This window comes from Symphalangus syndactylus, chromosome 3, assembly GCF_028878055.3.
Source record: "Symphalangus syndactylus isolate Jambi chromosome 3, NHGRI_mSymSyn1-v2.1_pri, whole genome shotgun sequence".
Lineage (NCBI taxonomy): Eukaryota > Metazoa > Chordata > Mammalia > Primates > Hylobatidae > Symphalangus > Symphalangus syndactylus.
The window spans coordinates 35,573,922-35,596,780 of NC_072425.2; the positions used below are offsets into that span (position 1 = coordinate 35,573,922).

Below are 22,859 nucleotides of genomic sequence, written 5' to 3' on the forward strand. Positions count from 1 at the left end.
CAGGTAAGAAGTACAGACTGGTCTGTACCTGGTGAGAGAAAAAAAGAAAAATAAAACCTATTGGTTAGTTTCTGTGAGTATTTGCAAAATGTTTACAAAATGTTTGACATGTTTTATACAGCAGATTTGTGTTAAGAGGCAAAAAGAAGCATTCTGTCAGAGAAATCGGATGAATAGTTTCACAGACAGTGAGGAGGGTTCCTTTTAAGAAGAAGAATTAAGTGCAATGTTCTGTACTCGTTTAAAAAAGAAGAAAGAAAGAAAGAAAAAGAGCGGTTAGATTTGGCTGTAAACCCAGAGTGGCGCAGCTCAGGCTGCCTGAGTGCCATCTTAGCGGATGAGTCACTTGCTGGTTTGTTCTGTATTTATAGCAGCACAGCAAAGTTTATGATTATAGTTATGAATCCTTGGCAGTTTGCTTTGTGCCCAAGTAGGCTGCACTCTTTTGTTGCTCCCAAGGTTCTATCAGCCATTGTGTGTTCCTTTCCCTGCTTCCGAGTGAAGACCAAATTCTGCAGAGAAGTAAGTTTCCTTCATGGCAGAAATGAAAAACCTACCACTCTCCACCCAGATAAAAGGGAGAGAATGTTCCCTAAAGAAAGAGACATGCAGAACAGAAACTGGGGGAAACACATTGTAGAGCAGTTTAGAGTTGTGTTAGAAAAACTTTCTGGTTGCTATTTTATCACAGTTGTCTTGATGGGTCACCAGCATGACACCCTCCGAGTGGATGGGGCTTCATGCCTGCATAACTTCTTTGCTGTTTGTTTGCCTCTTTCCTTAGAGCCTGCCTTCTTCCATGGGATTTGGGGCAGCCATTGCTTTTTATTTCAAAAATTCTGTGCTGGCCAGGCATAGTGGCTCACACCTATAATCCCAATACTTTGGGAGGCCACACTGGGCAGATTGCTTGATCCCAGGAGTTCAAAACCAGCCTGGGCAACATGGCAAAACCCCATTTCTACCAAAAAATACAAAAATTAGCTGGGCACGATGTTTTCTGCCTGTTGTCCTAGCTACACGGGAGGTTGAGGTGAGAGAATCACTTGAGCCCAGGAGGTCGAGGCTGCAGTGAGCTGTGGTTGCACCACTGCACTCCAGGCTGGGCATTGGAGTAAGACCCTGTCTCAAAAAAAAACAGAAAAAAAAAAAAAAAACTTCTGTTCATTGGAAGGAACCTAGGGGATCCCCTTCTTCAGCTTTGGCGGCAGTGTAGGAATTCCCCCAACCCTACAGTGGCCAGCCCCAGGCCTGAGCACTCTGCCAGCAATGGAGAGTCCCCTACAGTGCAGCAGTGTGCTCTGTCGTTAGACAGCCCAGGTGCCCACTGCTCTTCCCAAGCTGTGCTGGAAGCCTCCTTGACACTGACCCAGCATCAAGGTTCCTACCTTGAACTCTCAGGACAACACAGATGGTGTCTGTTCCCAGTTCCACCTGCCAGCCTTGGTTACTGTTCCTTAAGATAAACAATTCTAGTGTAGTCACTTTCCACCCATCACCTTCGTAACCACCATTCTCCAAGTGCAAATGAGCCCTTCTAGAGGGTGGCACCAGATCTGAATGTGGAGGAAGGATCTGCATGCATACCATTCTACATGTCCCCCTCGGAGGACGCCAGGCAGGGACAGGGTTTTGTTCAGAGTGTTTGTGTCCCTTTTCCTTGAACCTTGCCTTCTTGTTTGGGTCCACTTGCGTGTGGATGTCTCAAATACCTGAAACCCAATATGATCCAATCTCAGCTCCTCATGTTGATGTCCAGCCCATGGCTGTTCCTGTGTCTTGGTAAGGGGGGGCCATTGTTTCAATACTACCCAGTTTGCACCTATTTGAAACATCAGTCGTCCCTCACTCCTCCTTTTCTTTCACTGTCCCTATGCCATTTTTCATCGTGTTGATTCTACCTCCCAGACATTTCTTGCATTTGACTCCTCCACCATCCCCACTGCACTGCCCCCATGCAGCCACCATTGTCTCTTGCACAGTCTTGCTCAGTCATATCCAAACCATTCCCCTGTCTTTGGTGTCACCTCCTTCCACACCATGCTTCACAAGAATAGCAAATTTATCATTCTGAAATACACATCCAAGAATGTCACTTCCTGCTTAAATACCTTTTCTCTGCTTTTTCAACATTTCCTGGCTTTACCTGTGCTACTGCTTTTGTTTGTGTGTTTGTTATTATCAGTGTTTTGCCAGAATGCCCTCTTTTTCCCACTTGACTACCTGTTCAAACTCCTATTAATTCATCTTTCAAACTCAAGCTCAAGTGCACCTGCTCCAGGAATCCTCTCCGGGCCTCACATAGTACACTAGACATCTGAGCATCTCCACTGTAGCATGATAATATTATTACTTGGTTAATTGTATTTCTTCTCCTTTGGACAATGAATTCTTTGAGGGCAGGGATAGTGCCCTATTCACCTCTCCTTCCTTAAAACCTGACATGGTTATTTGGCATTTAATAGACATTCAGTGACTATTTGGATGGATGGATGGATGGATGGATGGATGGATGGATGGATGGATGGATGGACGGACGGACGGACAAATGGTTAGATGAAACCGGATGGGGCCCCGGGATACAAACTCCTAAGTGTTCACAATGGGATGCCCCCTCTGCCACTTCTATATCATGTGTCCATATCACATGAGCAACATCACACCATATTTATCTGTACCCCAAGAACTCAAACATACTTACTTTGACAAGCTTGGTAACTGTCACCTGTGAGCAGGACTATGTGGTAGGTGCCCCTGCAGGGCATCTGTCAATGAGAAATTCTCCTCAGAGAATTCAGGGATGAATTGACTGAGGTTTAGCAAGTGCTTTCTTGCCAATGAGGTGTCTGATATCTGTAAGGGAAGCCTAAACAGATTCATGATCTGTTGTTCCAGCAGGAAAGAGACTGTGAGCTCAGCACCATACCTGAACCATATCCCTTCTGCCACTTTGATCTTGTGTCCTTGGCATTTATTACAGCTCCAGATGAGCTGTTTCCTGTGGTGACTGTCTCCACGTCATAAAAATGTATATTGGAAGACAGTCTTCTTTCTGTTACTCAAGGACCCTTGTGTAAGGAGCCATGTGGGAAATTTCTCCAGGAATTTTATTCAGAAGAAACTGCCCTCTGGGTGAAGTGGTATGCGTTCCTCTAGCGCCGTGCTATTCCAGCCGTGGCCACAGGCCAGCAGCTGCAGCACCTGAGAGCTGGTCGGAATGCAGAATCTCAGACCCACACAGGCCTGCCGAATCATACTCTGCATTCAGCAGGACCCCAGCTGATGGGTGTGCACAGCACATTCTCAGAAGCTCTGATCTTGCAGATGCTGAGAACCATTTAACTCGCCTTCCTTTTGCACCTGAGCTTCCAGATTCCTGAGTAAATTCCTTGCTCTTTTAGAGTAACTCACCCAATCACCTCGGGTGATCCTCTTGGTACCTTGCCAAGAGGTTTTATTCTTCATTCACTCAGCATTTCAGTTGAGTACTCCCTGTGTGCCTGGTCCTGTGTTCCGAGCACTAGGAGAGGAACAGAAAGAGCACTAGGGTCTCCTGACCTTGAGAAGCACCCAAAACAGGGCCCCTGTTCCATCACACTGCAATTTGAGAGCAGGACTTTGCCCCCTTTCACAGGCGGGGGGCGGGGAGGTCTTTGTAATTTTCTAGGGTTTAGGGAGAGCTTCGTGCGGGAGTGTTTCTTTCTGATGCCTGCCGCCTTTACAGTTCGGAAGCATGTGTTTTCTGGAGGGTGAATACTTGTTTGTCTGCCTGATGGTCGGTCTGTGTCTCACATTTCTCTGTCTCTGCCCCTTCCTCCCTAAGAACCAGGGTGTGGTCAGTCCCACACTGGCTCCTCCACGGTGTCTTCCCCGTCCTGCCTCAGAGACAAACCTCTTCTGCTCCTTCCTCCCCCTAGTCATTGGCTCCATCCCACCCTCACCATCTTCTTGTGTCCCTCATCCTGCCCCTTTCTTCACTCCACTTGTGGAATTCATGGGGCAGCTCCCCTGCACTCCTCAGCCACACTGCATTCTGCCCAGTGACAGAGGAGGTGCTAGGGCTTTGGTGCCTTCACCCCTGGCCACCCTGTGCTGTGGCCAGCTGCCACTTACTCATTGCATCTCCTCATTTGATGTCCTCTTCCTTGTCTGTCTGTCCATCTTGCACACTGAACAGAACATCACCACGCCCTACAGAGCACCTGTGTACACAGTTGAGCAGGTCAAAAATCAGCCATTTGTTGAAATAAATGACAGAGTAACCCCTCCAACCCTGCTTAGAAAATAGGTTAGGGCAGGCCGGGCACGGTGGCTCACGCCTGTAATCCCAGCACTTTGGGAGGCCGAGGCAGGCAGATCATGAGGTCAGGAGATCGAGACCATCCTAACTAACATGGTGAAACCCCATCTCTACTAAAAATACAAAAAAAAATTAGCCGGGCGTGGTGGCAGGTGCCCGTAGTCCCAGCTACACGGGAGGCTGAGGCAGGAGAATGGTGTGAACCAGGGAGGTGGAGCTTGAGCTTGCAGTGAGCTGAGACTGCGCCACTGCACTTCAGCCTGGGCAACAGGGCGAGACTCTGTCTCAAAAAAAAAAAAAAATAGGTTAGGGCATAAAATGACTTGGAATCTAGTATTAGTACTAGCAGCAATAGTAATAGTAGTAGTACTGTTGTCATTTAGTACCATGGGCTAGTTTAGACAGACCACTGAGTTTTAAATCGAAAAAGAAAAATAGGGCTGGGGATGGTGGCTCACACCTGTAATCCCAGCGCTTAGGGAGGCCAGTGCAGGAGGATTGCTTGAGACCAGGAGTTCTAGACCACCCTAGGTAACATAGTGAGACCCTGTATCTACACAAAAATTTTAAAAGGCTGGGCACGGTGGCTCACGCCTGTAATCCCAGCACTTTGGGAGGCCGAGGCCGTTGGATCACAAGGTCAAGAGATCGAGACCATCTTGGCCAACATGGTGAAACCCTGTCTCTACTAAAAATATAAAAAATTAGCCGGGCGTGGTGGCGGGCACCTGTAGTCCCAGTTACTTAGGAGGCTGAAGTTTGATAATCATTTGAACCCGGGAGGCGCAGGTTGCAGTGAGCCGAGATTGCACCACTGCACTCCAGCCTGGCAACAGAACATTACCCTGTCTCGAAAGAAAAAAAAAATGGATGGGGGGGGATGCAGGGAGGGGGAGAGAGACAGAGACAGAGGTAGAGACAGAGACAGATAGAACGAGAACTGGAAATACCATTTTAACTTGTTTTATAACTGCCAAGCAGTTGCCCTTTCTGCCACTAGGTGATGCTCTTGTAAACGGTGAAACCCTAGCAAAGATGCCGTATTTGGGGGGAATTTTTTAAAGCTTCCTTTTACATAAGCGAAAGTCATTCTTTTTCAATCTGAAAACTTGTGTACAACTTCAATTCCAAAATATTCTCTCTCTGAAATGCCTTCCCATCCATAACACCCTACCCCCAACCAGCCACTTGGACACCATAAGGCCAGACTCTTGTCCTACTGTATAGCTGTGTTTCTCCATTGGTCTGTCACTGAATATTTTATTCAAATAGATTGTGATTATGAATCATTCTGTGTGAATATGATACAGATTTTATATTTAAATTAAGCTCATTTAAACTCACTAGGAGAAAGAGAAGCACCAATTTTATGAAAAATCCATGGATAAGGGCTTGAGATGAAGGTCGAGAAAGAGGCGGTAGCAGCTGTCTTTTGTCTGGGTTTCACTGAATGACTTGGTCTCTGTGCTTCTCCCTTCACTTCAATTTGGATGAGGTTAGGGTGGAGCAGAGTCTTAGAATGTAGAAGAGCCCCATATTCATCAGTTCTGTAAGGTGTCTCTGCTGGGCCTGTGGCTCTGGAAGGGGCTGGTGTGGGTGATGCAGAGACTCAAGGGTCCTGTCCTATACAGTGACAGCAGGGATGGTTAATCCCTGTGACCCTGAGGGGTTAGAAATGGGGGTCTTGGGAGTGGGCTCTGCATGGTCTGGAGAGGGAAGAAAGGCTCAGGACGCACATCAGTCAGGCTTCTGTCTGCTAAGCAGTGGGAAAGCCATGTGACCCTGGGCGAGTTACTCAGCCTCTCCTGACCTCAGCTTCTTCATCTGTGAACTGGGAGTTAGAACAAATGACCACAAAGGTCTGTTCAGTTTTCATCATCTGTAACTCTCTAAGACAGCGCTGTCCAGCAGGACTTCCTGCCGTGGTGAAATGTTCTCTAACTGCACTGTCTCATATAGGAGCCACTGGCCGCATGTGGCTAGTGAGTATGTGAAGTATGGCTGGTTTCTTGTCTTAATTTATTTAAATTTAAGTAGCCACATATAACTAGTGGCTACCATACTAGACAGTGCAGCTCCAAGATACAGAAGAAACTGTATTCGATAGAGGAAAATGAAACAAGATCTCAGCATGGCAGTTCATGGATGTCACAGGCAAATCATGCCAACTAGGAATAATATAAATCCTCCTGAACGCACAACAACAACAGTCCCATTTCCTTTGAGGAGGCAAGAGTCCTATGAAGCAGAACCATCCGCAGAAATGAGACAGAAGGAAAAAAGCTTTCAGAAGGGATGGGCCGTGCATCTGCGTGAGCTTGCCTGGCAGAGCCTGGTTCAGTAATGAAACCACCAGAGTAGCTGGACACATTTCCCTGTCACCCTTCTAAAGCAGCAGGGAAGAGAGCAAAGTTTTCAGCAGTTTCCAGATCCACCCTGCCTCCTATCCCTTTTCCCCAAAACCATGTGACAGTGTCTACGCCAGATGCAGGCAGGGGTGGTCAGTGGGCCCTGGGTGTACTCAAATCATGCTGACAACCTATGCAGCTGAGGCTCCAGGGAAACATACAGCCCCCAGCTGCCAGGCCCCTACAGTCAGTAGTGTTTGCTCTAATAAAATATTAACCCAGTCATTAATATCTCCTCCTTCCCCATGATGAAGGAGTTTATCCGAGAACAATCCGGCACAAAGCTACCTGACCCAGAAGTCATCCAGTTCTGTGTCTCCGTCTTCAAATGCTCCAGGCTCCTGCTCACCTGATGGCGTTGATCAGCAGCTGTTAGATGACTTCCACAGGGTGACCAAAGGGGGCTCCACCGAGGACGCCAGCCAGTACTACTGTGACAAGGTGAGCGAGCTCAGGCAGCCAGGTGATCGACCCACCCAGGGCTTCCCGGCCCCTTGTGGGCAGCTGAGTAGCTCTGACTAAATGAAAATATCTTATCACCAACTGCTGGAGAGAGATGGGATGTAAATGACCACTTTCAAACGTTTTCCAGAATGATAATGGTGACGGCTACTTAGTCTTGATCCGTATCACACCAGATGAAGATGGAAAATTTGGATTTAATCTTAAGGTACGTTGTGTATTTATGAAGGAAATTTTGTGCTGGGAAGCAATCTTTCGATGAGTTTTTAATTTGCATTACAAATGTGCTGCATTCCTGAGCTACATAAGGAAATTGGTTCAACCCTCAGAATTGAGAGTTGGAGAGTTTTTTTGTTTTTGTTTGGTTTGAGATTTTTGGGTTTGTTTTGTTCTGTTTTGTTTTTTAAGAAAAAAACTCACTTTATCGCCCAAACCTGGAGTGCAGTGGCACGATTGCAGCTCACTGCAGCGCCGACCTCCCCAGGCTCAGGTGATCCTCCCACCTCAGTTGGGACTATAGGGATACACCATCATACCCAGCTGATTTTTTTCATATTTTTTGTAGAGATGGGGTTTCACCATGTTGTCCAAGCTGGTCTCAAACTCCTGGCAATCTACCCACTTTAGCCTCCCAAAGTGCTGGGGTTACAGGTGTGAACCACCGTGCCCAGCCTAGAATTGAGAGGGTTTTTTTTAATGTGGACTTAACAGCTGCCGAAGGCCAAATGCCTGCTTGTGCCTGGCATTGACTATTCACTAGATTCATAGCACCTTCTTAAGTTCTGATAACAAGCGGTAAGGTCAATATTTTTAAACCCATTTTGCAAATGAATACTGAGGTTCCCAGAAATGAGGGCACACAGTTGGCAAACAGATCTACCCACTTCAGGAATGCTATTAAGAGAACCCCTCAGCATTGCTAAAGCTGATAAGAGAAAACAATTCAAGTTCAACCTGCAGGGCCACCACTCTCCTCCAGGCACCTTTAAGCAGGATCTGCAGACTAAACCCACAGGCCAAATCCCATCTGTTTCTGTAACTAGTTTTTTTGGTAACAGCCACACCCATTTGTTTACTGGTGGGTTAACGACTGCAGAGTTGAGCAGCTGAATCAGAGCCCTCACTCCCACAAAGCCTCTCTGGCCCTTTACAGAAAACTTTTACTCACCCCTACTCTAGGACAAAGTGAGGGCAGGTGGTCCCCTACCCCGCAGCTGCCATCCTGCACAGCCTCATCTGCCCCAGCAGCTGTGTTGAGGACCAGCACTCACAGGCCAGATGCGCTCACAGGGTGTGCCCCTTTCCCAGGCCTCACTCGCCTCTGCTGAAAGCCCCTTCATATATATATATATATATATATATATATATATATATATATATATATATATATATATTACTTTAAGTTCTAGGGTACTCGTGCACAACGTGCAGGTTTGTTTAGCAGCAGATGAGATGCTGTGGAGTCCCTCTCCTGGGGGCGTCTGCGTTTTTAAGGAGGAGCTTGCTCTCTCTGAGTGCATCTTTTAGTTCATGGACTGTGGGGATGGCAGAGGGAGGCTTCTGAACAGAGTCCTGGTCAGCCCGCTGGATCCAGAGGGGTCAGGAATTTGTTCCATATTTCTGAAATGACGTGTGATTCGAATCAATCATAGTGAAGGTTGAAGCCTCCCTGTACCAAAGGCTCACGTTTATTGGTACCTCCATGTTGTTGATGCTGTGAGCTACTCGTTTGTTTTTTGTTTGTTTTTTTAACTTAAAAAACTTTTTTTTGTTTTTATTTAAAAATGTTTACAGGGAGGAGTGGATCAAAAGATGCCTCTTGTGGTATCAAGGATCAACCCAGAGTCACCTGTAAGTAGATACATTCCATGTTATTCCTCATGTTTGTTTGTTTCTCCCTAATTCTAACAGGTTTCTGTTTCTGAGTCCTGTTTCTTTTTTTGCCAGAGCAAAGAATGTGCTTAGATACACATCACCATGTTTTCTAGAACCTTGCTGCTCAGTGTGGTCTTTGAAGCCATAGCACCTGTGTTACCTGGGACCTCATTAGAATCTCTGGCCCCAGCTTAGGGCTGCTGAACCGGAATCTGCATTTTTAACAAGAGCCTTGAGTGGTTGGTGTGCATTCAATTTTGAGAAGTCCTTTTCAAGAGGAGGAAACTTAGGCAGTCTGCTGTTCTGCTCACTCTAAGTGGGCACTTGGGCCCTGTGCCTCTTCTCACCATCTTTCCACCAGTGCCCCTTTCGTCCTCTGTGTAGGCCTCCTAAGAAGAGCATTTGCTTTTTCTTTCAAATTTATTTTATTTTTTTAGGCCAGGCATAGTGGCTCACACGTGTAATCCCAGCACTTTGGGAGGCCGAGGCGGGTGAATCACTTGAGGCCAGGAGTTTGAGACCAACCTGCCTGGCCAACAGGGTGAAACCTCGTCTCTACAAAAAATACGAAAATTATCTGGGCGTGCTGGCGCACAGGTGTGATCCCAGCTACTCAGGAGGCTGAGGCAGGAGAATTCCTTGAACCCAGGAGGCAGAGGTTGCAGTGAGCTGAGATCACACCGCTGCACTCCAGCTTGGGCGACAGTGAGACTCCGTCTCAAAAATAAAACAAAATAAATTTATTTTATCGTTTTTAAAATAATATTATTTTTTTTCTTTTAATTTTTTTTATTGTGCATGCTAAAGGTGTACAACATGATGTCTTGTTACACATATAGTACTGCAGTCAAACAAATTAACATGTTCATCACTTTCCATAGTTAACCTTTTTTTTTCTGTTTTAAGAGACAGGGTCTCGCTCTCGCTCTGTCACCCAGGCTGGAATGCAGTGGTATGATCACTGCAGCCTCAAACTAGGCTCAAGCGATCCTCCTGCCTCAGCCTCCCAAGTAGCTGAGACCACAGGTGTGTCCCACCTCACCTGGCTCCATAGTTACCTTTTAATCATCTGCTTTTTTAAAGCAGTAGGAGTCACTGTGCCTCCTTACAGTGAACCATGTTGGGATTTTACTCTGAGGTAGTCCTTAAGCTCTTGTCATTTAACTTTTGTTACTGTTTACAGTTTCTGTAAATTCAGAAGGCTTTCTTTCCTGTGCTGTTCAGTTCATTGCTTCTTTCCATAATGGTTTTTGCCTCTGCTGTGAAGCTTACAAAAGCTTTCACCTTTGCGAGACAGATAAATACTCACCTCTAGCTGGCAAATCATTTCCTAACAGTACATCTAGGAAACAAAAGGCTGGAAATGGTATAGTTACATTATAATAAGTGAAGGTTGACTATCACGGAGAAGTGGCTTCAGCAGTTTTTATATCCTTATTCTGAAATGTTTCATAACTTATATTCTGAGCAGTACCTCTTTATATCTTGCAACCATCTACCATGTCCACATAGCAGTGGATGCATTATAAAAATAATGACAGTACTACCCAAGGGAGAGAAGGCAAACTTGATCATGGTGCCAGGTGTCTGGGAGCAGAGCGAGTCAGCGTTCTTTCCCCGAGGACTGTGTTATGGTAACAGGAGAAACTCGCTTTTCCCCACCACCCAGGCGGACACCTGCATTCCTAAGCTGAACGAAGGGGATCAAATCGTGTTAATCAATGGCCGGGACATCTCAGAACACACGCATGACCAAGTGGTGATGTTCATCAAAGCCAGCCGGGAGTCCCACTCACGGGAGCTGGCCCTGGTGATCAGGAGGAGAGGTAATGGCCACCCGGGGGGAGGAGCCATAGGGACGCTGCCCTAGCAAAGCCGCGCCTGCTCCAGCCCTTTATCTGCTCTTGAAAATGTTGAGTTTGTAGCCAACATTTGAAAATCAAGAATTTTCAGGTAATAACCTGATGTTTGGCTTCTCTCTTGAAAAATGTTAAGATCTGCCCCCAGGAGGCCTGTCCCATGTGGCCAGTCTTCTGGAGGGAGGCAGCGCCCACCCACCCACTTCATACAGGACATGAGCCCTCAGCTCCTAATTCCTCCCAGGCCCAGCGCAGCCCACGTCACGCACTCTCTAAGTGGCGTGACCCTGCAGACATTTGCATTTTCAGCCCCTTCTCGAAGGATCGGGTGATATTTCATTTGTGCGTGTTTGATTTTGTCAGGGAGGCAGTGAGGAGAGCAGGGTCTGACTGTCTCAGGTGATTCCTCACTCTGCCTCTGCAGGCTAGGGGACCTTGCAGGAGTTACATAATCAGTCTGTGGTTCACCTGGATCAGGTGAGGAGGACAGCAGTGGTCCCGACTTCACAGGGTTGTTGTGAAGATTAAATGGCACTTGGGGCCGGGCACAGTGGCTCACACCTGTAATCCCAGCACTTTGGAAGGCCGAGGCGGGTGTATCACTCCAGGTCAGAAGTTCAAGACCAGCTTGACCAACATGGTGAAACCCCGTCTCTACTAAAAATACAATAGCCGGGCGTGGTGCCGTGTGGGTATAGTCCCAGCTACTCAGAAGGCTGAGGCAGGAGAATCGCTTGAAGCCAGGAAGTGGAGGTTGCAGTGAGCTAAGATTGTGCCACTGCACTCCAGCCTGGGTGACAGAGCAAGACTACATCTCAATCAATCAATCAATCAATGAATCAATGGCACTTAGACTGGAAAGCACCTGCATTGCTGCCTGATGGGAGCAGAGGTTTGAAGGACAGCCTCTACTGAGCATCACACTGTTGTCTTTATGGTTGTTGTTATAAAATAATACATCAAGTTCCTTGAACACCCTGCACAGCTGTAAAATACTGAAAGTAAATGAAGGTTATGTCTGCAAAGCCCTGCATCTCTGCCTGCCTCGCACGTGTGGCTCACACTCCATACTGCTGTGCTCCTTCCTCGGCTCTGCTCCCACTACAACTCTCAGTCCAGAGCCACCAGGACCAGCTCTGACCCCACCTCCTCCGTGAAGCCTTACTGGATCTCTCCGGATCCCCACCTGTGCAAGGTTGGGGCGGGGAGTCCTAGCTTTGCTTTCACCTGTATTGAATTTAACATGAAGGGAGAACGTGCACTAAAGAGGTAGGGCTGAAGCATAGAAGAGATGCCAGGAGTACGATATTTATGTGGGAGCCTCCCACATAGAAATGGCCCTGAGTTAGGGATTGAGCTCTCAGGAATGATGGCGTCACAGGGAAAGCCTGGGACCTCACTCTCATGCCTGGGGAAATGCCCATTTTAGGGAAGTAAATGAAAAAACCTGAGAAAGAATGGGGAGTCGGGGTGGGAATAAGAATAACCAGGTCAGGCCGGGTGCGGTGGCTCACGCTTGTAATCCCAGCACTTTGGGATGCCGAGGTGGGTGGATCACGAGGTCAGGAGATCGAGACCACGGTGAAACCCCGTCTCTACTAAAAATACAAAAAAAAAATTAGCCGGGCGTGGTGGCGGGCGCCTGTAGTCCCAGCTACTCGGAGAGGCTGAGGCAGGAGAATGGCGTGAACCCGGGAGGCGGAGCTTGCAGTGAGCCGAGATCGCGCCACTGCACTCCAGCCTGGATGACACAGCGAGACTCCGTCTCCAAAAAAAAAAAAAAAAAAAAAGAATAACCAGATCAGAAAGAGCAAGCAGAGACAATACGCTTTTTAAAATAACATTCTTTCCCTTTCCTTTAGACAAAAGCCTCTGAGTGCTAAACACCATTATTTAAAACTAACCAGGAAGATTAGTATGTCATTTTATGTAATTAACACATATTGAATCATTCACCTAGAAGTAGTATCTTTGGTGAAAATGATTACCATGTAGCTTAATCATTTAATAAGATGTTTTAAACCATCTGCATTCGGGTGTCATAGGTGTGATTTGTTTGAGGGAAACTGATAAAACCGAGTGTTGCTACACAAGTCAGATGCACTGTCTTGTACATTACAGCTGTCCGCTCATTTGCTGACTTCAAGTCTGAAGATGAACTGAACCAGCTTTTCCCCGAGGCCATTTTCCCCATGTGTGCGGAGGGCGGGGACACTTTGGAGGGATCCATGGCACAGCTAAAGAAGGGCCTCGAAAGCGGGACGGTGCTGATCCAGTTTGAGGTAAGACCCTCTGGAGGCTGAATCTGGAGGCTGAATCCGGAGGCTGAATCCCACTGCTATGTCTCCTGTTGGGCTGCCCCTGCCTCTGAGCAGTGGAGGAAATGAGGCAGAGACACGAGCCCTCGTTTCCTTGGTCGAGATGATTGTGTGTTTCGCAAACCAAAAACAGTCAGCTGAGTCTCTGAGGACTGACAGGGCGAGGCCTGTGCTTGTCGTGGATAACAGGGCACGGCAGGCAGCCCCCCTCTCAGGCTCGGAGCAGCAAGCAGGGATCAGGATGGCCACCCTCGCTGAACTCTGTCTCACCCTCTTATTCTAGTAACATTTGGTAGTCATGGAGAAACATGCCAGAAACTGAGGAGGAGGGACTCTGAGTGTATTTAACTGTCAACACAAAAGCTCAAAACTCCCAGCAGTGGAAGGCAGTGGAGAGGTGGCTGTGGGTGAGCAGCCCAGGGTGGGTGAAGGAACCAGCTCTCTGACCACCGCCAGCCATGCGCTGGAATTTGGAGCAATTAGTGTCATCCCATGAGGGCATAGTGTCTTGCCCTCCCAAGTTGCCCAGAACCCTATAAACACAAGTAAGAAACCAAACTCAAAGCCCCATCTTCCCCAGGGGAACCTGTGATTCATAGGATTCAGGCAGTTGACAAAGGTACACACAGACATTTTTTATAAAACAAAAGGGAACCAAAGGAGACTCAGCTTTTAAGCCAGTTTTACTGATCACTAACAGAATTAAAATAGAATGTGTTCATCTTCCAAATTTATTTTCTTATTTTTATTTTTTAAATATGTTGTTTTGTTGTTGTTTAAAATAGAGACAGTGTCTCACTATGTTGCCCAGGCCGGTCATGAACTCCTGGACCCAAGCAGTTCTCCCTCCTCGGCCTTCCAAAACGCTGAAATTACAGGCGTGAGCCACCACACCCAGCCCATCTCCCAAATTTATTTAAAAGTAGAATAAAACAGAGTAATTCCTGTAATAAAAGAAATAACACCAAAAAGCATAAAATAGGTCAACAAAAGAAAATAGATCATCATTAGAAATAACAGTCTGGGTTCATAAATTCAGGAAGAGAGTTTCACATGGGACTCAAGAACAGAAATCAATAATGCATTATTTATTAGAAAACCACATAAAGGAAAAAGAAGCAAAACTCAGACATTTGTGAAATGTGTGTGACTGCAGAGTAATTCAGGAAGGCATGAGTAACAGGAATGTTGAAAATGAAGGAATGCAAAGCAGAGAGCTTTGAGTGAAAGATTGATTTTATGATGCATGTGAAAACACATTAAAGCAATGTGCATTGAACAACAGTAGAAAGCAAAAATCCACAAGCCAAAAAGTAAAGGTGACTGACCTCCCCCCCCAAAACAATCAACAGGGAATTAATTAATATATTTATTTATTTAGAGACAGGGCCTCTGTCACCCAGGTTGGAGTGCAGTGGTGCCGTCTTGGCTCACTGCAGCCTCCACCTCCCAAGCTCAAGTGGTCCTCCCACTTCAGCCTCCCGAGTAGCTGGGACTACAGGCATGCACCACCACTCCTGGCTAATTGGTTTTTTATTATTCTTTTATAGAGGTGCAGTTTTGCCATGTTGCCCAGGCTGGTCTCAAACTCCTGGGCTGAAGCAAGCCACCTGCCTCAGCCCCTCAAAGTGCTAGGATTACAGGCATGAGCCACTGCACCTAACCATTTAAAATTTTTGATTGATCTTCTTGACACAATATAAAACAAAAATTATGTACCTTATGGAAATGAAGTCTAGATAAAAGGGTAGTAACAATATAATTACTTGAGTAGAACTAATAGATATATTACTGAGTATTCTACAAAGGGAAATAGCCCTTTTTTTCAGTGGCCTACAGGAGGCTGTTCACACTTTTGGTTAAAAATAAGAAAATGTAGGCTGGGTGCAGTGGCTCATGCCTATAATCCCAGCACTTTAGGAGGCCAAGGCAAGTGGATCACCTGAGGTCAGGAGTTCAAGACCAGCCTGGCCAACATGGTGAAACCCTGTCTCTATTAAAAATACAAAAATCAGCCGGGCAGGGTGGTGGGCATCTGTAATCCTAGCTACTTGGGAGGCTGAGACAGGGGAATCACTTGAACCCAGGATGCGGAGATTGCGGTGAGCCAAGATCAGCCTGGGCGACAGAGCAAGACTCCATCTCAAAAAGAAGAAGAAGGAAATGTAGAGGTTATCTTCTCTGGCCTTGCCTTTCACAAAAGTTCACATTTTGAGCAGTAAAAGTCATTCATATTTTTACACACTCCAAAATTGAAACAAGGAAGAACTTAAGAGCCAGTCACAACGCATATCGGTTTTTTGGTATTAGAGAGGACAGGAAAGGCAGTGAGAAGTCGTTTGTTTGTTGATTTAGCAAGTATGTCTTGGGTATTTCCCCTGGATCAGGAACCTGATGAGGGAAGGAGAGGGGGGTTTCTGGCCCCAAGGAGTTAACAGTCTAATTTTAGTATATTTTAGGAGATATATCATGTGTCCCAGAAACAGCTGAAGACCAAGACAGGGTAAGATGTTATTATACAGAATGTATGTTCTGCAGCAACTGGAGGTGAGAGGACTCCAGGAGATCCCTGGAGTGAGATGTGGGATTAATAAAGGGGTGATTAGGATTAAGTGTGTGTGGGGGGGGAGCGTATTCCAGGAAAATCTCAGCCCAAATGCAGACAAAGCTCATGGGGTATCAGGTAGCATAAAGAGACAGGCCTACCTGGGTGGACAGCGCAGTGCAGATCCTGGGCAATGCCTCTAGGTGACCACCATCCTTCAGCCCCGCGAGAACTGGTTCCAGTTTATCAGATAGTCCACAAGGAGGCACTGTGGGCTCTCACTGAGGAAAACCCGGAGGCTGGTGTTTCGGTGTTGGTGAAACCTCCTTCAAGCAGGTGGCTCCAATTCGAGGTGTGTTTTACATATGGGAATCCCGCAGGTGATTTCCCTTGAAAACCCTTCAACTTTTTAAAAAGTTTTCAAAGGCATTAGAGATAAATACCCACCCTGTCCCCTACCTGTGTTTCTCAAAGGGTGACCCTCCGACCACTTGTATGGAGATCACCTGGGGAGTTTATTAAATCAAGGCCCCGCCCACAGCTACTGGATTGGCAGCACCAGGATGGGACCTAGATACTGATACTTTTAACAAGATCAGCACCTGTTTCGATGCACACGCTGTTCCAGAGGAGAGGAGGTGAAGACCCAACCGGAACCACTGCTGTGCATCCGAGGCTTTGTCTTTGGAGGGTATGGTGGGATGATAGCATAAGAAACGGAGAACGTATACATTTTAGGGTTGCGTTTTAGTGTGTACACGTTTCCTTCATTTTTGTCTATACAGTTCCTCAAGTAGGAAATTTAAGTAAGAAACCCTTCTTTTTAATAAAATCATTTGCAGAATTCCAAAATACAGAACAGATGAAAGCAGGTCTGCTCTGTGACCTGTGATGGAGCCAGTGGGGTCCTCAAAGCCCAGCCTCTTCAGTCTCCTTTCACTGGCCCCCAGGGAGCCCTAGGCTAGACAGACCTTCGTGTGAAAACCACTGTTACAGGTGCGAGAATGGTGTCTTACAGAGCAGCCAGAGGAGAGGCATAGAAAAGGAAACCAGATAAAATGGGAAACTAATAGGAGAGGAAAGCTTTCATGAGCACTTGCCATGTGCCACGGGCTTTAAAGGATATCACCTTAGGTAATTCTCACAAGAGCCCTATATAGATGCTGTCATTATCCCAGTTGTAGGCATGAGGGAACAGTCTTGGACAGGTTAAGTGACCTCTTCACAGTAAATGTCAAAGGCTGATTCGAACCCAGGCTGGCCAGTGCAAGAGCTGGTTCTTAGCCATTCTGAAATAACCTTTGAAAACTACCAAATGCTGTTGATGTGTGAGAGTTGTTATTAGAATAATAGAACATCTGAGCTCGAAAATATCTGAGAGGCTGTCTCCCTACATGGAGCCAGACAGATTTTAAATCCTGGCTCTACCCTCACTTCCTGCGTGGCCTTAGGCATGTCCCCTAACCTCTGTGGCCTCTGTTTCCCCGTCTATAAGTTGGGTATCTTACGAGTTCATTTAAGAGTTAGAGGAGAGGCCGGGCGCGGTGGCTCACGCTTGTAATCCCAGCACTTTGGGAGGCCGAGGCGGGCGGATCCCGAGGTCAGGAGATCGAGACCACAGTGAAACCCCGTCTCTACTAAAAATATAAAAAAAAATTAGCCGGGCGTTGTGGCGGGCGCCTGTAGTCCCAGCTACTCAGAGAGGCTGAGGCAGGAGAATGGCGTGAACCCGGGAGGCAGAGCTTGCAGTGAGCCAAGATCGCACCACTGCACTTCAGCCTGGGTGACAGAGTGAGACTCCGTCTCAAAAAAAAAAAAAAAAAAAAAAAAAAAAAGAGGAGATAAATATTTAATGTGTTGTCTGGTATGTGGTCAAAATGCCATAAAAAGTAATAGCTGTTATTGTTTATAAATAAAGGGAGGCTTCAAGAGTCTGTAGAACATGCCCGATGTCTGCATAAAGAGGTGGTCACAGGCCGGACATGGGGGGTCATGCCTCTAATCCCAGTACTTTGGGAGGCCAAAACAGGGGGATCACTTGAGGCCAGGAGTTTGAGACCAACCTGGGCAACATAACAAGACCTCATATCTACTAAACATAAAAAAATTAGCCAGCCATGGTGGCACACACCTGTGGTCCCAGCTACTCAGGAGGCTGAGGTGAGAGGATCACTTGAGCCTGGGAAGTTGAGGCTGCAGTGAGCCGTGTTGGCTCCATTGCACTCCAGCCAGGGTAACAGCTAAAAAAAAAAAAAAAAAAAAAAATGGTAACTGTGTTGTGCTGGGTTTGGAGCTCTGGGTCATCTAGTCCTGGTGTTCCGGTTCTCTACCTCCTCCAGTGTGGCTGGCAGGTGGGCCCTGGCTGATGGGGGCATACACTGGACAGGAGTAGGAAGAGGAAGGGACTGTTCCCCAGCAGGGCCCACCGCAGGTGTCCACACTACCCACTCCACAACACGAAAGACCTGCCCTGGGGTAGCCTTAATTCCCTTCTGCGAGAGCTGGTTTCTATCAGCACTTGCTTTGGAGGATTTTTTTTTTTTTCCATAAAGGGAATTCCCCATTCCCTCTTGTGGATTTCAGTAAACAATCACAAGTGTGTTCCAGAAAGCATTTGGTCCCAGCTGTCATAAAATCACACTTAATAATTAGCATTTCTAGAGCACTTTGGAACCTAGCAAGTGCAGTGCACATATGTTGTCTCTGTTAACTCTTACAACAGTTCTGTGAAATCGATATGGCCAGCATGATTAGGATCACCCTTTTACAGATGGAGAAAACGAAAATCAGAGAGGCTGAGGGACTTGCCCAGTGGCACACAACTAGTCAGAGATAGAGCCACGATTAGAATATATGTTAAATTTCTAGGCTAGGCATAGTTGCTCATGCCTGTAATACCAACACTTTGGGAGGCTGAGGCGGGAAGATTGCTTGAGCCTCGGAGGTTGAGGCTTCAGTGAGCCATGGTCATACCACCGTACTCCAGCCTGGGCTGCAACAGAGCAAGACCTTGTCTCAAAAAAACAAATAAATAAAAATTGAACTTACTGGCAGCAACTCGCCATTGCTGAGTGTACCCAGCCCTCACCCTATCCTCCCACATTAGCCATTCCCTTTGGTAGCCACACTGTATGAGCTAAATCAATGGGAGCAGTTTGCTGGTATTTTTGATTGGCCCCAAACTGCCTAAATACTCTTTGTGTAGCCAAGGTAGGGTGTTCCTCTTTCTCTTACGTAAAGGAGTAGAATTGGGGTCCACACTCACCCCAGAATTACCACTTCCAGGAAGCTCTTGTTTTTGTTTGTTCCTAAGAAAAACTTGCAGCTTAATCTACATGTTCCCTGAGTTGAAGTGTCCATTTAAGCAAAGGACAGGATCTGCATTTGGTATAGACTTTCCTGGATAAAAGCTAAGTGATGATGCTAACCTGTCTTTTATTTGAGAACCAGCTTCCCAGTAACAAAGGATCCCAGTGTCCATTTTCATCCGGTGACCAGGTGACTCACAGCTTCTCTGCCTCCTTGCCCACTGTTAGTTAAGACCTTGAAAATGAGGAACACTACAAGAGAACGCCTGCATCCCCCAGTTGATGGATTACAGCAGTGGCTACAAGAGACCACCAAAGGTCATGTCACACTCAGATACCCGGCCCCTCCACTTCAGCATCCACCATCTTCACCAAAACCAGAAACCATCTTTTTTCTTCTGGCCCCTGTTTTTACTTTACTCACTCCTACATTGCCCATTATAGAAGATAGCCATTAACGTGAAAACAAGTGACTCACTGGCTCCTGTGATAATTATAAAAGGTGCATTTGGAAGGGCAGAGGTAGCTGAAAACTTTATGAGAGGTTTAAATTGACACTTGTAGAAATTAATGAGAGCAATTGTATCTTCAAGATTAGAACCCTTTAGACCGAGTCTCATTCTGTGGCCCAGGCAGGAGTGGAGCGGTGTGTGATCTTGGCTCACTGTAGCCTCTGCCTCCCACGTTCAAGTGATTCAAGTGATTCTTGTGCCTCAGCTTCCTCAGTAGCTAGGATTACAGGCATGCGCCACCATGCCCAACTAATTTTTGTATTTTAAGTAGAGATGGGGTTTCACCATGTTGGCCAAGTTAGTCTAGAACTCCTGGCCTCAAGGGATCTGCCCACCTTGGCCCCACAAAGTGCTGGGATTACAGGCATGAGCCACCATGCCCGGCCCAAAAGATTGCATTTTTAAAAACAGTTTTCCAAATAGTTTGTGTTTTGTTTGTTTTTTTTTTAAGGAAAGAAAACCTCATCAGTATAATGTGTGTCTGGGATACACGGAGCAAACTGGGGGCTTTGGAATGACCATGTGTGCAGCTTTTACATTTCAAGTGCCAGCGACCCACCTAAAGGAAGTGCTGCCATAACTTATTGTTGTGTGTCTGTCTGAAAGGGATCCTGCAAGAATACTTGTTAGGTTTGCCAGCAGTAGAATCTGCATCTGGGACTGTGCCTGGAAAGGGGCACTATGGAAGGTCCCAAAATTACTAGCAATGATTTCAATTCAGCAAACTTTTCTGGGAAGGTAGGTAGAGGCTCCAAGACCCTACTAGATGGTTTCTCTTGCCCTCTGGCTGGGTCAGATACAAAGGAAAAGGGATGTCCCAGTGTGGGTGAGCTACCCGTGAGTAGTGAACTGTTAATTTGTCTACCAAGTGGTACTAGGAAAACAACCTCTTGGAGTGGGCCCTTTGTGAAAAATGAGTTACCCTCAGCTTAGTTATAGGGCACTATGTCTAAGAAAGCTGAAATTGCTTTGAAATTCTCTTGGCATGCTTTATTCGCATGGTTGGCACTCATTTTTGAAAGCATCAGATCCCATTATTTCTTGACTCTACAAATTTTTATTGAGCACCTACTATGTGCCAGGCACAATGCTGGCCTGGGGTTTGTGGCAGTGAACAAATGAGATTCCTGCCTCCACAAAGATAATGCCTTAGTGGCTGATACAGCAAACAGCCATTTTGAAACTTGGTTCCTTGGAGTCAACTCTGGGATTTTGTGGAGGGCATGAAAGGCAGTCTGCTTCTGGCGTTTGCTGTCTCCTTACCCATGGTTTCCTTGATTCCTGGTCCCCCTTTTTTTCCTGTCCTTTTCCCTTTTTCTTCCCCCTTCTTGGGTTCTCAGCCTTCAGGAATTCCCGTTTTTGTGTTCATAGAGTTGACGGAGTGCCTGCTTCCACTTGTGGGGCCTTGCCAGCATCCTCTGATTAGAGCCAGTTGGGTGTGTGAAGCTCTCATCTCAGGGATGTGAGTAGGCTGCACACCTTTGGTTGAGTGAGGAGATTAGAGTCACCTGATGCCTTCTCTAATATTATGGTAGGTGACTTGTTCTAAGAAGAAATATTTAAGCCAAAAAACCATCCATCACACCCCTACCACACTGGAGAGCATCTGCTCCCACCATTCAAATTTTTTGTCTTTGGAGGCCAGAGCTGGTGATATTGATACTATAATTTCAATACAGTTGTTCCTTAGCAACCCCTCTTACCCACTCTTTTTATAATTTACCGTTGGTTTCAGAGCTTCTTATAACTATACTCTGATAGAATAAGAACAAAGCATTTTAGGACATAAAAATAATTTTTCATAAAATTCAGTGGTTTTGTCATTGTGTGTCCCCATGACCCTGCCTCTCAGCCTCCTGGTGGCTCCCGTTCTAGGACAGAATCTAAGGGATCTGCAGCCAGGAGCTGTTGTCTCCCTCACTCCTTCAGCCCAGGAATAACCAAAGCAAATTGTTGTTTTTCCGATGAATTGGAAAATGAAAAAAGAATGAAGCTTCTCTTAAAAGCCATGTCTTATACTCTGGCCAATATCACAAAGCCTTAACTCATTCCATTCCATCCCTGACCCTTTCAGAAAGACATACCTGTGATTCCTACACTCGCTTTCCACTCTGTCCCTCCCCCTTCTCAGAGCAGTGTTTCATAACCAGACTGCCAAGCAGCCCACAGGGCCTGGAGAAGAGTTGATAAATTTTAGGAACTTGAAGCCGGGCGCGGTGGCTCACGGCTATAATCCCAGCACCTTGGGAGGCCAAGATGGGTGGCTTGCTTGAGCGCAGAAGTTCAAGACCAGCTTAGGCAACATGGTGAAAACCAGTCTCTACTAAAAATACTAAAATTAGCTGGGCATGGTGGCGCACGCCTGTATACAGATCCCAGCTACTCGGGAGGCTGAGGCAGGAGAATCACTTTAATCCAGGAGGTGGAGTTTGCAGTGAGCCGAGGTCGCACCATTGCACTCCAGCCTAGGTAACAGAGATTCTGTCTCAAAAAAAAAAAAAAATAAGAATAAAAAAAAATAAGAATAAAAAAAAATAAGAATAAAAAAAAAATAAATAAATAAAAATAAAAAATATAAATATATTTCACCATGTTACATAGCCTGGTCTCGAACTCCTGAGCTTAAGCTATCCGCCCACCTCAGCCTCCCAAAGTGCTGGGATTACAGGCATGAGCCACTGTGCCCAGCCGAAAACCAACTCTTAACACTTAGGAAACTAAGTGTTTAAATCCTGTTTCTACTAAGTTGCTTCAGTCCTATTCAGTGTTAGCCTTTGCAGACATAAATATGAGTGTGTTTTCAAACTTCCCAAAGGCCAAAACAACCTTGACTTTGATTTGTCCACCTAGCTTTTTGTAAAAATTTTGTGCTTTTTAATTTTATAGATAGATTTCTTTTGTTGTATTTCTTTTTCTCACTTTAGTCATTTGAATTTAAAAATAACAATTCTCATTGTGATAATTCAGATAATTCAGAAATAACCAAAGTAAAATAGTCTCCTGACTCCTATCCCCTTCAGTTTCTTCCCCCACCCCTTTTTTTTTTTTTTTTTTTTTTTTTTTTTTTTTTTTTTTTGAGATGGAGTCTCGCTCTGTTGCCCAGCCTGGAGTGCAGTGGCGCAATCTCGGCTCACTGCAAGCTCTGCCTTCCTGGTTCACACCATTCTGCCTCAGCCTCCCGAGTAGCTGGGACTACAGGCGCCTGCTGCCACGCCCGGCTAATTTTTTTGTATTTTTAGTAGAGATGGGGTTTCACCATGTTAGCCTAGATG

General features: G+C 46.2%; 1 protein-coding gene across 7 annotated transcripts in view; it reads left to right on the forward strand.

Annotated features, from left to right (window-relative positions):
* PTPN3 (protein tyrosine phosphatase non-receptor type 3) overlaps window positions 1-22,859 on the forward strand; it is a 120,898-nt gene that overhangs the window by 78,809 nt on the left and 19,230 nt on the right. For all 7 annotated transcript variants that reach the window (XM_055271549.2, XM_055271550.2, XM_063636141.1 and 4 more), the window contains 5 exons: window positions 6,963-7,149; window positions 7,301-7,378; window positions 8,965-9,021; window positions 10,715-10,871; window positions 13,026-13,186. In XM_055271549.2, coding sequence (XP_055127524.1) covers window positions 6,963-7,149; window positions 7,301-7,378; window positions 8,965-9,021; window positions 10,715-10,871; window positions 13,026-13,186 — 640 coding nt within the window. The remainder of the gene's footprint in view (window positions 1-6,962; window positions 7,150-7,300; window positions 7,379-8,964; window positions 9,022-10,714; window positions 10,872-13,025; window positions 13,187-22,859) is intronic.